This window comes from Sorex fumeus, unplaced genomic scaffold (assembly GCF_029834395.1).
Source record: "Sorex fumeus unplaced genomic scaffold, SorFum_2.1 ptg000063l, whole genome shotgun sequence".
Taxonomy (NCBI): Eukaryota; Metazoa; Chordata; class Mammalia; order Eulipotyphla; family Soricidae; genus Sorex; species Sorex fumeus.
In genome coordinates this window covers 61,331,533-61,351,570 of record NW_026606120.1, presented here as the reverse complement: position 1 = coordinate 61,351,570, position 20,038 = coordinate 61,331,533, and the positions used below count along the sequence as shown (strand labels likewise).

The 20,038-nt window shown below is 39.0% G+C and overlaps 3 protein-coding genes and 1 non-coding gene across 4 annotated transcripts in view; all 4 read right to left on the bottom strand.

The window, feature by feature from the left end:
* The window catches only part of RNF43 (ring finger protein 43), a 71,093-nt gene extending 65,085 nt beyond the window's left edge, over positions 1-6,008 (bottom strand). The window contains exon 1 of the mRNA XM_056127753.1: positions 5,531-6,008. Coding sequence (XP_055983728.1) covers positions 5,531-5,779 — 249 coding nt within the window. The 5' untranslated portion in view covers positions 5,780-6,008. The remainder of the gene's footprint in view (positions 1-5,530) is intronic.
* Positions 1-20,038, bottom strand: part of SUPT4H1 (SPT4 homolog, DSIF elongation factor subunit) — a 133,531-nt gene that overhangs the window by 70,633 nt on the left and 42,860 nt on the right. The gene's annotated exons all lie outside the window — the stretch shown is intronic.
* Positions 10,305-10,407, bottom strand: LOC130036275 (U6 spliceosomal RNA). Its single transcript, XR_008794327.1, has one exon. It is a non-coding gene; the product is annotated as a U6 spliceosomal RNA (small nuclear RNA).
* Positions 13,625-20,038, bottom strand: part of HSF5 (heat shock transcription factor 5) — a 49,248-nt gene continuing 42,834 nt past the window's right edge. Inside the window, exon 6 of the mRNA XM_056127756.1 lies at positions 13,625-13,709. Coding sequence (XP_055983731.1) covers positions 13,639-13,709 — 71 coding nt within the window. The 3' untranslated portion in view covers positions 13,625-13,638. The remainder of the gene's footprint in view (positions 13,710-20,038) is intronic.

The window sequence follows — 20,038 nt, the reverse complement described above, 5'->3', positions numbered from 1 at the left end:
CACACCACACACACACACACACACACACACACACACACACACATATGTTTGTTTCCTTCTCTTTTCTAGGTGTCAGGCTTCTACCGACAAAGTCAAGAAGACTCTGAGCTGGAATTAGAGAAGGCAAGAACCTAGGATTGATTATACACACAGAGTATTAGGTGCAATTATGTGCTTCTGATTACATTCCAGGATTTTCTGCCCCTTCATTAACAGAATTAACTGAGAATTGACTTTCTCTACTTCTTTTAAAGGCTGGCCTCAAAGCAAAACTAGAATATCTTTGATAATCCTGCTTCCAATGAATTGTAACTAAAGCAATGATAATAAAATGCTTGTTATTTCTAATTTTATGTCAGGTATTTGTATCAGACAACCTATCATAGATTGTTATAAAGTGAAGGGAAAGGTAATTACATTGAAAGGAAAGATGCTGAAAAAAACATTTGGATTCATAACTAGTTTTGCAAATAAAAGACAAAACCAAAAAATAGCAATTATTACAATTAGCAGGTTTTTGTGCATTCTGAATCAACCTAAGAATTATTTATGCTCAGGAAATAAATGAATCATTTGTACAAAGCCTCCTCCACTAGTGGGCTGTTCATTTGTAGCATCTTAGATGTAAGAATTTTAGAGCAGGTCAAGCCTGGGCTCCAGAGTTCAGTTTCTAGTTATGCCACCATCTAGCTACATGATCTTGGAAGATAATTTGTCTCCTTAGCTACAAAATGTGAAAAATAAAAGTACTGTACTTCTGTCATGCAGTTATTCTGAGGATCCAGTGAACAAAGTACATTTAAAGTGAAGAGTTGAAGTACTTTGGGCAATATTATCTCTCAGTGCTTCCGTTTAACAGACAGGAGAACTGAGGTCTAGTTTAGTAAACACTGTTTTGTCTTAAATCACACAATCAGTTAGTGGAAGGGCCAGAGCAAAAGGTCAAGTCCCCTGAGTTATTGTTTGTTCACTTGGTCAACTACTGTTTGTCTCTCAGGCTTTGCCCAAACTTTAATGACAAAGTTTTCTCTTCTTCCCCAAACAATTCACTCTAGATCCTGACTAAAGTAAAAAGATGCAAATATGGGATAACTGTGTTGACTAACAGGTAAATTAAGAGGCAAGCAGAGACTTGGAGCAAGGGGGGACTTGTCCAGGAGGCGTTCGCTGCTACTGGCCAAATGCTGAACTACCACAGCTCCCATTGTTGATCTACTGCCGCAGGGCAGTACATTCTAATCTCGATCATAACTTTATCCTGGAGTCTAAGAAAATCCAGGACAACCAGCTGAGCAGGAAGAGTGTGGCAGTTAAAGAACTGGCGACCTCCTTTCTGCTATGCTAAGATTCTTTGGCTCAGGGAAGAAAAGCGAGGGCTACTACGCTAAGTAACATTAAAAATAAGAAGCCAGAAAATAGGACTGCGATGGGTTTTAGAAGTGGTAGCAGCAACATTACTGAAAGTAACAGAAGCACAAATTTTTACCCAGAAAACGGAACAATTAGATTATGCATAAAATCCAGTACATTTTCCATCAGTAATGATATATAAATCAAGTTCCATCTATAATTATATATAAATCCTGACTGGGGAAAAGAACACACTCAAATTAAAAATTAAAGTAGCTACAAATTATAAATCACTATCGTTCAGTCACCAAATAGCTTCTTTGATATGTATTTTTGGGGGTTATCCCAGTTTCTCTCCTTAATAACCTCTGATGAAAGACTTTCTTTTTAAAATACAACCCCTTTTAACAATTTTTAGAAGAGAAGGCTATCTTTTTAAGGATTCTGATAGAACTGACATTTTAAGGTATAGAGCATGATGACTGTGTGTGTATAATGTGTTTGTATGTATGCATGTATGTATGTATATGTATATATATCAAAATAATTATCACAAAAGTTTAGGTAATATTTATCATTGTACATGGATTTTGAGGGGAATACAGATCAAAATAGCAGAAAACAAAAGGGAAAGTATAAGATACAAGGGAGAAGATAGAAGGATTTTTGGTCAGATACAGGGGAAATCTATCAAAGACAGTGGCGGCAAACCTGAAACTCAAATGATATGGTAATGTAAAAAAAGTAGTTCTTGGGCAAAAGAGTAAAGAAAGCAATGTAACTTGGTCAGGTCTAAGATGGGGAATTTTGAAATGGAAAAGAAAGACTCAAGAAAATGAAGGGAAACCTGCACAGGTAACACTGCCTCTTTTATTCTGACTTTCTTCTAGCACTTTAAGAGGAATATTACTATGTAAAGCTTTTAACACATCTTGGAAAATGGATATAACTGGATATAACTGGAAAATAGATATAAAGAGAAATCTAAGCACAAAGGGTAAGCAGAAAGAACCAGAAGAAAAATTCGCAAGGGTCTGGTTTTCAGTGCCCTTGTTTATACAACCATCATCAGATAAAGTTGAGGCAAGCAAACTTATTTTAGAGACAATTTATGGTATGCTTTATTAAAAAAACCAGAGTTATAAAGTCAAGAAATGCCTATCTTCGCCTAAGGAAAATAAAAATAGTAATACAAATGAAACTCCTCTGCATTCAGCCCTTATGAAATCAGATATATCCTAATTTAATTTAATTGAGCAAAAAAATGGAAAGAAATAACAGATTTCATGAGACTCTCTGGGAACTTCAGACACCACAACATGGCAATTTCTTAAACTGCTATTCAGACAGTTTCAGATTTCCCAATTTTACAAAAACCCGAATGTATCTTTGGAGGCCATTACACTTCACAGGCAGCTAGCATAATTCATAGGGAGTATAAGTCATAGGGAGAAAGGAGAATTCACTAATTCATTCAGCTAGTATAATTAATAGTGTAATTTATATATAATTTATTGAGGAATACACACACACACATATATATGATATATATGTATTGCTCAAAGTCAAAAGAGAAAATTATCTTCAGATTTTGAGACTAGGGTTTAGCTACCCACCAAGAAGGCCAAAATACAGCAAAGCACAATTCTAGGAGAGATTAACAGAACTTTAGGTAAATGGGAGGCTAGTTAACCACAGTTGAGTAACCCTGAGTTGCAGTGTAATCTGATAAGGAACAAAAACAGCAAGGATTCTAGATGTGTAAACCAAGTGTCCCTAACATGCTACAATTCTTTGAAAGAACTGTAACCAAATAATTGATAAAGAAAAACTGATGGATATTGTTTGAAAGGCTGTATTTGTTTCTTAAAAATAAAGTCTCTTCTAAAAGATTAGTAAGAAAATTTAAAAACTATTATGAAGTATAAATTTATTAATAGAAACAAATCAGAACCCATACTGAAAGGCTCCAGAGACTAATAATTAGGTTAGTGTACAAACTTAAGGGACTAGAAAAAGCTACATGGATAGCTAAAGACATAACTTGAACAAACACAGAAAATTTCCAATGATGCAAACTACCTCCTATAAAGCCTATAGGTTATAATCAATAAAAAATATATAAAAATTCCCTCTTCACCAAGAAAAAAAATACTATTTAAGGCATACGGAGGGGTTCTAAGAGAAAAGCATTTTTTTAAAAGTAGCAAGATTTATCAAAATGAGAAAAACATAGTAAAATCTAATGTTGACAAGTGAATGAATGAAAAATGGCAGCTAATGCCTTTTGTATACATTTTCCTTTTATAAATACACAAAAACCTTATGTAAAGCTTTATGATAACAGGAGATAACAAAAATAAAATCAAAGAGGGCACTATTTTATGTAGCATATAATCTGCCAATTGAACATGCTGCCACAGGACACTAATAAGCTTAGTACTTGTTCCAAAAGCATTCAGAAATCAAAATATGGCCCTATAGAAAATTACTTAGGGTAAAAAACTTAAATGGAGCACATACCTCAGGCTCCTGGATATTAGCAAGGCAGGTTTAAAAGAAAGTTTCCCTCCCAGTTGTATTCAAAATGAATTATAATTTCAATTTTTAAATTTTCCTAATATTATCACAGACCCACATTGAGTAGCCTCTTATCCAAAAGTTCTTACACAATTTTTTTCCAGATACATTCTTTTATTTATTTTCCTAAATAGCAATTTCACCCATTTCTTCTTCAATTTCCACTTTAACCCACTTGCAAAGCATTGCCTATTGGAAGTGATTATGAACAGTCACTAACTCATGTATGTAACAATCTGTATTTGGAAAGAGCCTAAAATTTGTTACATTTTGTCACCTTCTCTAAATATAGAGCATTTCAAATTAATATAGCACTTTGGCTTTTTTCATACTTTAAAATAAAAATCCCTAGGATGGGAGATGCATGCTGAAAGTAGACTACAGACGGAACATGATTGCCACTCAATGCCTCTTTTGCAAACCACAGCACCCAAAAGGAGAGAGAGAACAAAAGGGAATGCCCTGCCACAGAGGTGGGGTGGGATGGGAGGGGTGGGGGGATGGGAGGGATATTGGGATCATTGGTGGTGGAGAATGGGCACTGGTGGAGGGATGGGTACTCGATTATTGTATAACTGAAACCCAAGCACAAAAATTTGTAAGTCCACAACTGTACCTCATGGTGTTTCATTAATAAAAATTTAAATAAATAAATAAAATAAAAATCTGAACTTGGATGTAGAAATAAATCATATTCAGCAGCATTTAAATTTGTATACATCTATAAAAGCATTCTTTTATAAAACAAAATTTAATCAATCAAAACATAATTTTATGGATTAGGACACAAGAATGTCACATTAGAAAAGGTACAGCCCTCCAGGCTCTATATTTGCAAGGGAAATGAGCAATGCAACTATGAAACGCTGTGGTTCGTTGGTTCATAAATTCAACACATGAAGAGTGGGCTCTGCACGAGTTACAGGGAAAATTCACAGTCTGAGAAGCTAAGGAACTGTGTCTGAAAAACTCTGTGGTTCAATAAAATGTGTTAAAGAATTATTAAAATAGTAAAATTATGTACAGACAAGAAAAAATGATCGGAAAGCCAGACTAGCCTCTTGTGTCCATTTTGTAATCCAGTACTCTCCATTTTGGGCTTAGCAATAGGGTGCCACACGTGGTATAGAGCCAGACATAGTATTCAAGCTTGACTGAATTTTAAAAGTGACACTGTGATCAAATAGGCTTCAAATTTCAGGTTACTGCTGATCATTAAAATCAATCTCCATAGTGCTCTCTTCAAATTTAAATAAGATTCAAAAATGCAATCTTTAGGTCAATTAAAAACAAGCCCCAAAAGTGTCCAGATTATATCACTTACAAAGGAATATCTCATTATGTATATTCAAAATGCAATGTAATATTAGACTTTAAAATAAGCAGATGATCTTCTAATATAGAGGATTTTGCATGTTTCCTTTTTGTATACAAAAATAAGAATTTGCTTTAGAATGCCAATAAGGCAATATCCTAAAAAGATGGGATGAACAGAAAACTAAAAAAATGCCCCTAATGCTTGCTATTTGATTTGGAGTCATCCAAAGAAGAAAAGTCTATTTCAAACAGATGGAAAGAGAAACATAATAGTTATTCTTACCTGCATTAATTTTCCTTCTGCTGGAGTTATTTCAGCGACACCAGCAAACACACCTTCCAAAGTGAGATTCAGTTTGCCTGTGGGGTCCATTTTCAAGGGGATCACTCTGATAATTGCTTTCTGCTCTGATCTTTCTGACTCTACTGCTGCTGCCAGTACCAGTCCTGTGCGTCCAAAGCCTGCTTGCAGGGTAGCCATCAGCAGCCAGGGCCAGAGGGCAGCCAGCTGCAGCTGGTGGCCACCACTCATGCTACCAGCTGCAGCAACGCACTTCGGCCATACATACTGCTTCCACGAGCTAATACCAAATCAGGTTCTTAGATCCAGACAAATGGAAGAAAAGAAAATTTATGCTTCAGTTTCAGAAAGCCAAGTTGGTGTTTTGTCCCTTCCTTTCTCTAAAGTATATTCCCAAGAACAGGTGGCATTCCTGATCTGGCAGAGAAGGTATCTTCAGCCCACTTCTGTGGCAGGTATATCATCCATCGTCTCCCATCTTCACTATGATTAAGGACAGTCTCACCGCTTCTCTTTGGAATTTTCAACTTTGCTTGAGATTGGCTGTCACATCCTGAACTGTTACTATGTCGGATCACTTGGTTCTGTTCTTCCATATGCATCAAGTTGCCGAGCCACTAAACCCAATGTTAATGAACAAAACAAAGCGAAATAAATGACTAAGGCCAGGCATTGAAGGCGAGAGTGAAAAACTCCAATTCAGAAGATGAAGAGACAGTCCTTGAAAAGGCATGAGATTCATCAATGGTGAAAAACTAAAGACAACAGGTGAGATTTTTTTTTAAGGGGGGGAGGAGAGGAACAACATTTTAGGCCACACCTTGAGAGAGGTCCAAAGATGCTACAACATGCATTCTAAAAGTTTCCACATTAAACTGCATTTCAGGGTAGCCAAAGTTCTATGTCCATATAAAATTCATGATAGTTATGAATTTATAGTGTTTCTCATGAACTTAAAAATAGACTATTTTTCAGTATTCCAAGTTTGCCTATAAATTAGGTGCTAATTTATATGTAGTCACATATTACAGGATAATCCTGAGCAAACAAGTTTTTTAAACTTTCATAACTAGAACATTTGAAAAGGCGAATTTCTGAAGTTATTTTTTGCAGTTAAAATTTATATCTTTATTTTCCTGTCATGGGGACTTCAGCTTTTATTCTCCCATATGAGAATGCCAAGCATTCTGATTTCCCATGAGATGCTTTGAAAATTAAAATCTGAATCTTATAATCGGTGATTTTCTCACTTTATAAGTAAAACCAAGGACTATTTCCAACACATTTTCAAACTCCTTGAGGGGGTGGAGAATAAAAGATAGGGAAAGCGGGAAAGTGATTAGTCTACAGGTCCTGAAGAAGTGAAAATAAGCCTGAGCAGATCTGTGCTATCTCTGTGCTATCAAATTATGAGAATTTGAGTCTTAATAAAATACAATTTTACCTTGATTTTAAAAATGTACACACTTCAGTAAACATAAATGCACTTCAAAATATAATGCCTCTGTGTTCAGAGGACAAGTGAAAAATTATAAAGTCTTTTGAATAAATGCTGAAAAGCGAAACAATTGAACATGAACCTGTTACATAGATTCTTTCCTTTTGCTGAGGCAGAGGGAGTTAAAAAGAATTTTGAAAGAAATCTGCAAACCTGTTGTGCTGTCGGGCCCACTGGAATCCACGGGGATGAGCAAATTCAATTATGCCTTTATAGATCCTGCTAAAAAAAATGATTTCAACTGCTTAACCAAGTACAGCTCATTCTTGCACTTTCTTCCTCTGCAACCAAACCAAGTGCCCCACACTGTAGGTAGGTGCCGAAAAATTCCACAGCCTGAAAAAATAATCCATGCAGGTCAAAGGCAGAAACTTACTCCAGGGTGAGAGCTAATGTCCCCCAAGAACTTTAAAAATACTTATAGAGGATCCAAAATCATCTCTGAAATCACCTTTCTAACGAAAGTTCTTTTTCTCCCCGAACAGCATATAAAATGTTGAGATCTTGAAAGAGTAAAGAAGAAAGTAGCAAATACATCAGCAACAATTCACTATCAGGAACATAGAAAATTCCAGGGGGAGAAGGCAATATCTCTGAATCATGGATGGACTTGGAAAGTTCAGAAGGATTCGTGTGCTTCCCTTCCAGAAAGACAATTCTGGACCTACTCCCTTGAGGAGGAAGCCTGTGGTTTGTAATTGGTGTTCTAGCTCTGACTCCCTCCCCTGGGACTGCAATCACGCTCTCTACCTGCTGACACAAAGTGAGGGTGGAGCAGTTATCGGCAACCACCCCCCAGCCCGCCCCTCCTCCTCCTGGCTGACGAGGGTTCAGGGCTTGGGTGCGCGCACACTTAACCGGACTCGTTCTTTTGCACTCTCTCCTTTCTCAGCTCCTCTACCCCCTCTACTGAGCCACTGCCAAACTGCATCCAATTTACTCTCCGGTACATTCCCAGTTAGCCCAACACCACGTGTAAACTAGCGCCCTTCAAACAGGGCGCTAAGCAGATTCTGCACCCAACAGTGCATAGATGGTGGTATGAGGAAACAAAAAAAAAAAAAATGAGGAAACCCTAAATCGTGGACAAAAGGTTTCTTTTATTGTTCATTTGTATTGGGGCAACACCTAGTGATGCTCATTGATTACTCCTGACTCTGCACTCGGGAATTACTTCTGGTTGTGCTGCGGGGGTTGGAGGGGGGGGGGGGGACATATGGGATACCAGGGATTGAATCTGGGTTTGGCTGGCTGCATGAACGGTAAGCATCTACCTGCTGTACTATCTCTCTAGTCCCATGGACACAAGGTTCTGTAATTATAGATTCTGAGGAATTTCTGCTCCTTCCAGGTTCTAGTATTTATAAAAGGCACAAAGCCAGAATAAAGTAATCCTGTGCTCGAGTACTGATGAATTTACTCCTTTCTTATGTCTGATTCCTTGCAAGGCCACTGTCCATTTAATGTAAAGCTTTTCTTTAACACTCACTAACTTACCTTCATCAGCTCTGTCTAAACTGCATGTATGGAGCTTTTAAATTAAATTGATGTCAAAGATCTGGAATTTGTTAGTTTCTTCTCACATCTGTGGGATATGAAGTAATACTACAAATAAGCTCTATGCTCTCAATGCAAGATTACAAGAAGTATAAATACAAGGGGTAAAATACATAAGTTTAGTGAGCTGAGTGAAGGCAAGAAGAACTAATCTGTGGCTAGTTACCACATTCATTAACTCTAACTCTTCTAGTAACCTTATAACTACATTCAAACCTTCTAATATGTTTCTAAATTTTCTATTTTCCACATGACCCAGCAATTCCATTCCTTGGAACATATCTCAATGGCCCAAAAGTACAATGCAGAAAAGATATCTGCATTCATATATTCATTGCAGGTATTTACAATAGCCAGAATCTGGAAACAACACAAGTGCCCAAGAAGAGATGACTAGAGAAAGAAACGATGGTACACAGACACAGTGGAATACTATTTGGCCATAAGAAAATTCTAAGAAGATTGTATGAAGTAATACAATTTGCTGCTACATGGTGGATTTGGAGAGTATCATATTGAGTGAAGTTAGTCAGAGGGAGAGGGACAGATACAGAATGATCTCTCTCATATGCAGGATATTAAGAAACATTATAGGGGAGATAACAAATGCCCAAAGACAATAGAAACAAAAAGTATGAGAACTAGTTCCCAATAGGAAGCTTGCCACTGGGAAGAGGGTAGTGGTGGTGGTATTAGGTCAGGGGAGGGTACAATACAACACTGGCAGAGGAAAGAGAGCTCTTGAGAACGGGATGATGAAATGAAGTATAAAGCACCTGCAATAGAGGCAGGCCGGAGGGGTGAGGGGCAGGAGGGAAACAGGGACATTTGTAAATGGAAGTGGACACCAGTGAAGTGACTGACACTGGAACATTGTATGCTTGAAACTCAATCAGGAGTAACTTTGTAATGCATGGTGATTCCTCCGCCCCTCTTGGAGAGCCCGGCAAGCTACTGAGAGTATTCGATATGCCAGACACAGTAACAACAAAGTCTCCAATGGAGACGTTACTGGGCCTGCTCGAGTAAATCGATGATCGAGTAAAATGAATACAATAAAATTTCTATTTTACAATATCATATTTAACTGTGGTCATGTTATTTTTTCAGTAGGTGCCACATCCAGTTTTACTAAGGGTCTGGGGGCTTTTCCTAGGGATACAAAGTCCTGACGTGCAAGCTGGCAGTGCTTAGGGGACATAAGGGCCAACCAGGTGGTTCTTGGAGGGCCATGTAATACCAGGGATCAAACTCATGGCCTCACACTTTAGGCAGGTATGTATTCTACCACTTTAGCTATCTTCTTGGTCCCTGGATAGCATTTTATTTCTCATCTGCTGCCAATAATCTTCCCAATTTTGAAAATAAACCATTGAAAGTGGCTAACACATTGGACTGTAGACCTAAAAGTGGTTAAGCTGAAAAATTTTATGCTGAGAATTTTAAAAAAAAATTTATTAGTGAAACACCATGAGGTACAGTTGTAGACTTACAAATTTTTGTGCTTGGGTTTCAGTTATACAATGATCAAGTACCCATCCCTCCACCGGTGCCCATTCTCCACCACCACTGATCCCAGTATCCCTCCCACTTCCCATCCCACCCATCCCACCCTGCCTCTGTGGCAGGGCATTCCCTTTTGTTCTCTTTCTCCTTTTGAGTGCTATGGTTTGCAAAAAAGACACCGAGTGGCAATCATGTAAAAATATGGAATGCTTCACGAATTTGTGTGTCATCCTTGCTCAGGGGCCATGCTAATCTCTGTATGTTCCAATTTCAGCATATGTGCTGCTGAAGCAAGCACATGCTGAGTTTTTTAAGTGTAAAAGTAACCTCTATTTGATTATAAAATGAGTTAACAATTGTACTCTAGGCTTGTTATAATTATTAAGTAACAAAATGTCTCTAAAAGCAAAAACTATGAGTGTACTATCCATCTTTAACAGATGGTCCCCTAAAAAAGATTGGGGGAACAGTTTTGGCACATTAGGCCTAGTAACTAATCCAGAGCAGAAAGGGAAATTCTAAAGCAAATTATTAATTTACACCTTTTATCTATTTGTTGGACCTTAAGAACATATTGCAAGAACAGATATTTAAAGACCCTTTCCCTCAAAATAATAAAACTAATTCTTCTGAATTTTTTAGTATTTTATATGGCTTTAGATATTTTATGTATGACACAATAGTGTAAGATAAATAGTATAAAATATGTATCATACATCTGATACAAAAAAAATTCTCAGTTAAACAAAAAATGCTCTGCAAGAAATTTTATCTCACCGATTTCGCTTAAAACTTGCAAGAGATGGAGCCAGAGCAATAGCAGAGCAGGTAGGGTGCTGGCCTTGCATGATGCTGACCCAGATTAGATCTCTGGTATCCCATATGATCCTCCGAGCCCACCAGGAGTGATCACTAAACACAGAGCCAGGACTAAGCTCTGAGCACATCAGAGTGTGGCCCAAAAAACAAGCAAAAACCTTGCAAAAGAACTAAGAGACCCAAAAATAAGAGTTTATACATACACTCAGTAGAAAGAAGGGAAGAAAGTTATAGTTGTGGTTGTCCTTTTCTGAGGAAAACCCTGAGGTATGGGGAAGATCATAATTTGTATTATTAAGCTGGGAGTCTTGAGGGGCCAGAGAGGTAGTACAGTGGGTAAGGCACTTACTAAAGAGTAAAAATAGCATATAGTAAAAAGTACATGCCAAATTATTTGGTAAGGTACTTATAAAACAGCAGAAATAGTAAAAATCACCAAAAAGTAAGCAAGACAACAAATCTAGTTGAAACACACACTTTATTGTTGACTGACTGAAATTTATCTTTGTGCTTTATTCAAGGTGCTGAAATACTGAGGTGCTAGTCGAGAACCTGGTTAGAATATGTCAGACCCTGCCGGCTAATTCATACAAAGATTTTATCTCTTGCCATTTTGCCCAAGTCAGTGAATATAGCTTTAGTTGACGGCAGACATGTGAGTGAAGCAGGAGATCCAGCTCCTTGGTCTTTTGTATTCCTATATAAAACTTATTTTTTTGGAAAGCTGACACAGGCACTTCATTAATTAAGCCTTAAAACCATTGAAATCCATGCCAAGGTTCCTGCTTGACACATGTTCCTTAAAAGATATTATTTCTTTCAACATATACAAAGCTAAGAAAGGCATATATACGGGAAGGAAAATCACCTATATAGTATATCAGCTTCTCAACATGACAGAGAAAGGCAAAGTCCCTTCATTTGGAAAGTGGGTCTTTCTCTTCACATACTCTGCCAAAAATACATAGTCTGGTCAAAAGATATAGGAGTCTTGATAATCTGTTCATCTTTTAAACCTTGCTAACAAAGATGAATAAATGTCCATTGTCTGGACATCAACTAATCTAATCAGATGGACCAAACATGTCACTTTTCAGAACCAACTTCCATCTAAGCTGAGTCACTCACTGCAGACTGATAGAGAGTTCATCCTTTCCCCACCTTCCCCCCCACCCCACTATAAGAAAAAAAAACTATCTTTGTAACACTCTGAGAGTTTTACATCATTGGGAAGGCACAATGCAATTTAAGAAACAAACTGCTGCACCGATAGTAGTTAGCATAGTACTTATGTCATATCACTAAGTGCCTTTTCTTTTAGATGAGTTTCACATTTCTAGGCTTTCCTTTTGTTTCTGCAGTGTTTAGTAGGGAAAACTGAAATGGAATTCAATAAATTAGAAAGTTTCTTGTGGCCATCAGATGAGCAAGTAAGGCAATCAACCACAAAAAAAAAAAAAAAGAACATCCAAGACAGTCCTCCCCCAAACCAGTCCCACAACCCTACTTCTTGAATTTAGAATCCTACAGAGGGGGATAAGATAAAAATTCTATACTCTAGTTCACCACCTAAAATTCTTTCAGAAGCTTAATCCAGTCACAAACTATTTTAAAAATCGAGGAATAGCTTCTGTTAAGTGACTACTAATCAGTTTCTGTCAAAATTTGCACACAATGTCATATTCAGATGAGGATTTATACTTACTGAATGCAAAAATCTAAAGAAAACACTGTTAAGTCTCTTAATGTTTCTGTTTACATACTGTACATTTCCCCTTAAAATATTACATTTTCATCCTTTATCCTTCTATCCTGTAATATTAATAAAAATATAAAGTTTCAAAACTGTAAAATCCACCAGCATTCATAAATATATTAAACAAGTTAATACTTTTCTTTAGAAGACATTTAAGTGTTATGCTAACAAAACCTTCTTACCATGTAGGACAATGAATTATCAAAATTAAAGAAAAGATATGAAAATAGAATACTCCCATTATTATAAAAGAATCAGGAGCCTGTCAGAGGTGATGGATAGTCTATGTCCGGATGCCTTGCTCTTGGAACAGAATGCTGGGTAGGAAGTAAGGGCATTTCCTGGCTAATCACTTAGAAAATTAGCTCTTTCCTAGAGTGTTTGCCTTGGAATTCCTGACCCATTTGGACATGAGATCTTGGGCACTTTACATCTTTCGTTTCTCACACATCTTCTCTAAGAGGATCACACTGGGAATTGACACAGAATGACGGAACTCCACACTGGGGCTGCGCCAACTACCATTGGAGAGTGGCAAAAAGGCAAATCAGCACACACACAAATGATTCTCTAGTACCATAGACGCAGCAGTTTCTAGAAGCTTCTTGACTGTAACAGAAGACCAGGCCTTTAATTTAAAAGGGATCTGGGCAGCAAAAAAAAACAAAACAAAACAAACAAACAAACAAAAAAAAAACAGGGCAGGAGGCCTGGAGAGTGGAGGATAGGATTCAGGGGGGATTGCTAGATGTTTAGTAGTTTGTCAAGGTAAATAATCAGAACTGAACAGCTGTAGCAAAGAACAAATTCCCAATTCTCAATTAACAAAATTCTCAATTAACAAAACATTTTCCCCCTTAACAGAACTGAAAAAATCCCAACAGTGTATGATGTGCAAGGCAAATCTGCCTCCATCTACAGCCTGTGCACAATGTCCCGTCTGCCATCCATGCCTCACTCTTTTAATTCTTCCTCCTTTGGGAAGTGTTCCTGCTTGCAGGCCACGTCCACCAGCAGATGAAGATCTAGAAAGAAAGATGGTTTGTTTGTTTACTCATTCTTAGCTTCTCAGACCAATATGGATAGAAAAGTCTTAAGAGAAGGACAAGTTGCTTATGTTTCATCTGCAGAATTGATTCTGCAAGCACATCATTACTTTTGGACAACTATACATTATATATATAAAGGACGGGGGTGGCTACACTTGGCAGCAGCTCATGTCCTGCATGCAGGAGCCCAAAGTTTTTTATTTTTTTAATCTTTTTTTTTTATTGGTGAAACACCATGAGTTACAGCTGTAGATCCACAAATTTTTGTGCTTGGGTCTCGACTATACAATGATCAAACACCCATTCCTCCACCAGAGACCATTTCCACCACCATGGATAATATCCCTCCCACCCCCGTCCTCCCCAACCCACTCTGCCTCTATGGCAGGGCATTCCTTTTTGTTCTCTCTCTCCTTTTGGGTGTTGTGGTCTGCAAAAGAGGCATTGAGTAGGAGCCCAGAATTTAATCCCTGGCAGCACGTGGTCCCTTGTCACTGAGCCTGGATTGGATCTCTCAGTCACCAGTACCACCAGGGCGTGGCCCAAGACCAAACAAAAAAGGAAATCAAATAATATCTTAGCAGTTTCTGAATTTTATGGCATTCCTATACTTCTAAAGCATGCAAATGTAGACCAGGTAAGCCAAACAGGTTTGAACTGTACCGCCTTTCAGTGGTGTGGCCAAGCCTCTTTTCATTTAAACTGCCTTTTTATTAAAAACAAAAGTGTCAAAGGGATCAAAGTGAACTATAGACACAAAAGGAAAAAATTTCAGTGCTGTAAGAATAATTATGTTGATGACTTGTGGGAATATAAAATAGTAATGGCTTCAAAAGTACATTATTAAAATAAGCAAGCACTACTTTTCTCAAATTAATTCCCCCCCCCATAAAATTTTTACTTATTGACTAACCAGCTAAAATACAGTAAAAATATCTAAGTAAGATACAGTAAAAATAATTATTTTTTAAAAAAATCTATTTAAATTACATGTAAAAAAAGAAAGCATATCCTTCCTGGAGATTTGACGATAAAAGAAGGTTCATTCAAAATGAAAAGCAGGGGCTGGAGAGATAGCACAGCGGGTAGGGCGTTTGCCTTGCATGCAGCCGACCCAGGTTCGATTCCCAGCATCCCATATGGTCCCCTGAGCACCGCCAGGAGTAACTCCTGAGTGCAGAGCCAGGAGTAAACCCTGTGCATCACCGGGTGTGACCCAAAAAGCAAAAAAAAAAAAAAAAAAATGCAGGGGCTGGAGTGATAGTACAGCGGGTAGGACATTTGCCTTGCATGCAGCTGACCGGAGTTCGATCCCCAGCATCCCATATGTTCTCCTGAGCACCTCCAGGAGTAATTCCTGAGTGCAGAGCCAGGAGTAACTCCTGTGCATCACTGGGTCTGACCCAAAAAGCCAAAAGAAAAAAAAAAAGGAAAGCAGTAGACTATATATACAGCAGAGTGGGTGAGGCACTAACCTTGTACTCAGCTGACCAGGATTAAGTCAATGATGGATGGAGGGATCATTTGAGAGGGAGATAGGGAGATATGTGCTGAAAGTAGACTAAGGACCAAATATGATGGTCTCTCACTATTTGTATTGCAAACTATAATGCCCAAAAGTAGAAAGAGAAGGAAGGTGCCAAAGAAGGCTGGTGCCTGCCACAGAGGCAGAAGGTAGAGGGAGGGATACTGGGAACACTGGTGGTGGAAATGCTCACTGGTGAAGGGATGGGTGTTCAATCATTGTATGACTGAAACTCAATCATGAAAACTTTGTAACTGTACCTCACGATGATTCAATAAAAAAAAATAAGTAAAAAGAAGTAGAGCTAAATGGCCTCTGTATAACGCAGTGAAAGGATTCTAATAAGACTTCTAGATTTAATCTAATTAACTTCCATAATCAGGGAGCATCTTCAGGTTGGTTTTGAAGTTTGAACTTTGCCCTGGTAGCGTTTGGAAATATGTGTGTGTGTTACAAGTCATTCTCAATGCACAAGGAGTGATAGCACAGCGGGTAGGGCGTTTGCCTTGCACACAGCCAACATGGCTGACCCGAGTTCGATTCCTCCGCCCCTCTCGGAGAGCCCGGCAAGCTACCGAGAGTATTCGATATGCCAGACACAGTAACAACAAAGTCTCCAATGGAGACGTTACTGGGCCCGCTCGAGCAAATCAATGATCAACGGGAGGGCCTTTACTTTACTTTAGTGTATGTAAGCGTTAGACTCTAGACTGACCATAGCCTGGGCAAAAAAGCTGATTCGATAAAATGAATTCTACCACCACTTTTGAAAAAAATCTAGAAAGTGTCCAGGGAACAATACATGATTTTTGTCATGTTTTGTAGAAGGCAGATGAGTCACCAGAGACAGGTATTTGTTCATCTGGCGAAACACACTGCAACTCACCTTTAAAGCAGAAGTAATTAATCCAGATGCACATCTGGCAGAGGGAGAACAGGCCATCAATTTGCCTCTTAAAATTAGATTTTTTTACATGTGTGATTACAGTACCATAATTAATAATAGCTAAAATATGGAAACATCCTATTGTATACCAAAATGTGAATATACAAGCAAAATAGGGTATATGATGAAATCTATATCCAATGGAATGTTACTTAGCCTTTAAAAGAAAGGCATCTTACAAGGCAAGATACAAATGAACCATGAAAACATGACATACATCTAAAATAAATCAGTTACAAAAGGTAAAGTACTGGATTCGGAGTGATGGTACAGTGGGTAAGTGCTTGCCTTATGAGACATCTGGAATAGACAGGGAGAAGGGAGAAGTAGGATGGTGGTTACGAGAGGGTGTGGGGAGGGGAGTAATGTGGGAAGCTTCAGTCTGCAAAGATGAAACATTCTGGAGATTGAGGTGATAGTGGTACAACAATGTCACCATATGCTTACAAGTGGTAAAAATAGTACCGATTATATCTTTCATATTTTATTACAAATATGGTTCATATAACATTGATTAAAGATGTTTATGTAACATTTTTTTTCTCAGTAACTCTAATTATTATTAAAAGGTTATGTAATCTAGACCTAAAAGTAAATAGACAACTGGGAGGAAGAAGCTCTCAACTTTATGACTAATAAATAGAGTCAGGGGCTTCTGGAGCCTGGCTCCACTCTGGAATCATTTGGGGATCTTGAAAAATTACTGATACCTTCAGAACTTACCCCAACACATTCTGATCTCATTGGTATAGAGTGCATGCAGGGGTTTTTAAGTTAGACAAAAGATATAGAGTAACACCTAATACCTAATTACTATCATTCTCTAAATCAGCACTTTTCACTTTTGTACACCTATGGACCAGCACCAGTCCTGCAAACCAGTCCCAGCAGAAGACAAATGGCTTCAACCTTTCTACACCTGTGGGCCAGCACCAATCTACAGACCAAAGGCATAGCTCTAAATACCTCACCTCCATGGGTTTTTTGTTTGTCCCCTGCGGGGGGCACACCAGTAGTGCTCAGGGGTTACTCCTGACTCCGTACTCAGGAATTACTCCTGCAGTGCTCTGGAGATGGTATGAGATTCTGGGGACCCAACTCAAGTTGGCTGCATGCAAGGCAAACACCATGTCTACTGTACTAGCTCTCCAGCCCCCTCATCTCAATGCTTGAGTAACAAGGGAAGCCATGTTGTAATATAAATCTATTCAGAATATGAAAAGAGGGGGGCAGAGCAATTAGTATAGCAGACAGGGTGATTGCCTTGTCAGCTGATAAAAGTTTAATGCCTGGCATCCCATACCCAAGCACTGACAGAAGTAATCCTGGAGCACAAACTAGGAGTAACACCACTGGGTATGGACCAAAAATCAAATAAACAAAAAAGAACCAGCTGTAGGTCAACCTGTACCCATGGGGCAAGTGCATCAGTAGCATGATAGTACCTGTAGGTTTCCTGATACCCCAAAATTGCCACTGGACCTCTGACTGGACCTCAACAACTCAGGACCAAGTTTCCCGAGAAATTAAATGATCAAAAGTATGGGAGCCATACCTACAAACCACCTCCAGCTCAGCTATTCAAGCTCATTTATCAGCCTTGCTTCAGAGACCCATAAATAAATCTCAAAAGAGATCAAAAGCCACAGTTAATCTTGAACCTGCACAAGGATGAACAGACCCGGGTAAATCAGAGCGGGGGGCAGGTCACCCTGGTGCCCGCCCAAGCAGATTCCCTGTCAGCTGCTTGCTCCCACAATCCAAAATCGCTGCCATGCCCCCAGCCAGACTCCACTGTCTCAGGACGAACTTCACCAAGACATTAACCTGTTGAAATTTCAGATACGAGGGTCTGTGACTGAACTCTCCAGATTTTCTCAGAGTTGGGATGGGCTACCTCCACCCACATCCCTATACTCTTAGAAGCACTGGCAGTCACCCCCCATGAATCAACACCCCCCATGAACCAATTGCAGTGCCACCCTGTAAGCTCTTCTACCAGCCTTGCTTCAGAAAACCATAAATAAATCTCAAAAGAGATCAAAAGCCATAGTTAATCTTGAAATTGGTCTGCACAAAGCTGAACAGACCTGGGTAAATCAGAAGGAGGCAAGTAAGCCTGGTGCCTGCCCAAGCAGAGACCCCCGCAGTGGCTTGCTGCCACAATCCAAAATCACTTCCTTACCCCCAACCTGAATCCCCTATCTTGGGAAGGACCTCATTGAGATATAATCTGCTGAAAATTCAGGTGTGGGTTTTGTGACTGAAATCTCCAGGCTTTCTCAGGGTTAGGACAAGCTACCTCTTCCCGCCTCCCTATACTTCCAGAATCCTCAACAGTCATGTCCACCATGTCCATACTCCTAAAGCTTCCATCTGGTTGAAAAAGCTACTCCAGCAGTACTGAACACCCTGAACAAACATGATGACCTCTTAGCACCTGCGCTGCAAACCATAATGCACAAAAGGAAAGAGAGAGAGAGAGAGAGAGAGAGAGAGAGAGAGAGAGAGAGAGAGAGAAAAGAAAAGTGCCTGCCAGAGGGACAGGCTGGGGGTGGAGGGCAATGTTAGGGGATGGTGGGAGGGAAACTGGGGACATTGGTGGTGGGAAATGTATAATGGTGGAGGGATAGGTGTTGGATCATTGTATGACTGAAACCAAATCATGAATAGCTTTGTAATGGTCTATCATGGATATTCATTAAAAACATTTTTTAAAGAACCAGCTATAACCTCACTTTGACAGTAATTATCAAGAAATAGAAATTCTCAATAATAACAAAGATAAAGACTATTAAAGCAACTAACGATTTCATAAGGGGAGGCACATTAAAGAACAATAGCAGCCACCCCCCTTTTATCAGTGAAAAAATAAAAATATTCCATTAAAACTGTATCAAGGCCAGAGAGACAGTACAATGAGTAAGGCGCTTCCCATATTTATACCCAATCTGGGTTCAATCCCCAATCCCCCATATGGTCCCTGACCACTACCAGGATTGATTGCTGAACACAAAGCTGGGAGTAAACCATGAGTAAGCTGGTTGTGGTCCCAAAATTATTTTTAAAAATCAACTTTTATCATATTGACAGATAATGAAGGAGAGCATTTCACAGATAGGCATGTTTGAAATAACAATAGCCTGTATGGGTCTGTAACAATTTCGGGATGAGAATTATGTAAAGCAGTGTGAGCAAGCAATGGCCTCAACCACAATATAAAAGGTAAAGGTAAAGGCCCTCCCGTTGATCGTCGATTTGCTCGAGCGGGCCCAGTAACGTCTCCTTTGGAGACTTTGTTGTTACTGTGTCTGGCATATCGAATACTCTCGGTAGCTTGCCGGGCTCTCCGAGAGGGGCGGAGGAATCGAACTCGGGTTGGCCATGTTGGCTGAGTGCAAGGCAGACGCCCTACCCGCTGTGCTATCGCTCCAGCCCATAACCACAATATATGGGATTTAAAATAGCATTTGGCACACAGCTTCTAATAACAGCTATCTAGACACAATAATTTGGGGGCTTGAGAGATAGTACAGCAGGTAAGGTGCTTGCCATGCAAGGGGCTGACCTGGGTTTGATCCCAAACATCCCATATCATCCCTGAGCACTGCCTGGAGTAATTAATGAGTGCAGAACCAGGAGTAACCCCTGAACTGTGCCAGGTGTGCCCCAAAACTGAAACCAAAAAAGTTAATTTCCTTCATTAACAAAGCTTCCAATCTAGGAATTCAAATACAGTGACCAATAAAAATACAGATAGATTAGTCTAGTGCTAGTAGAAGTTTATATGACTTGAAGCTGAGTTGATGTGAGAATTGAAAGTCCTTGAGGAAG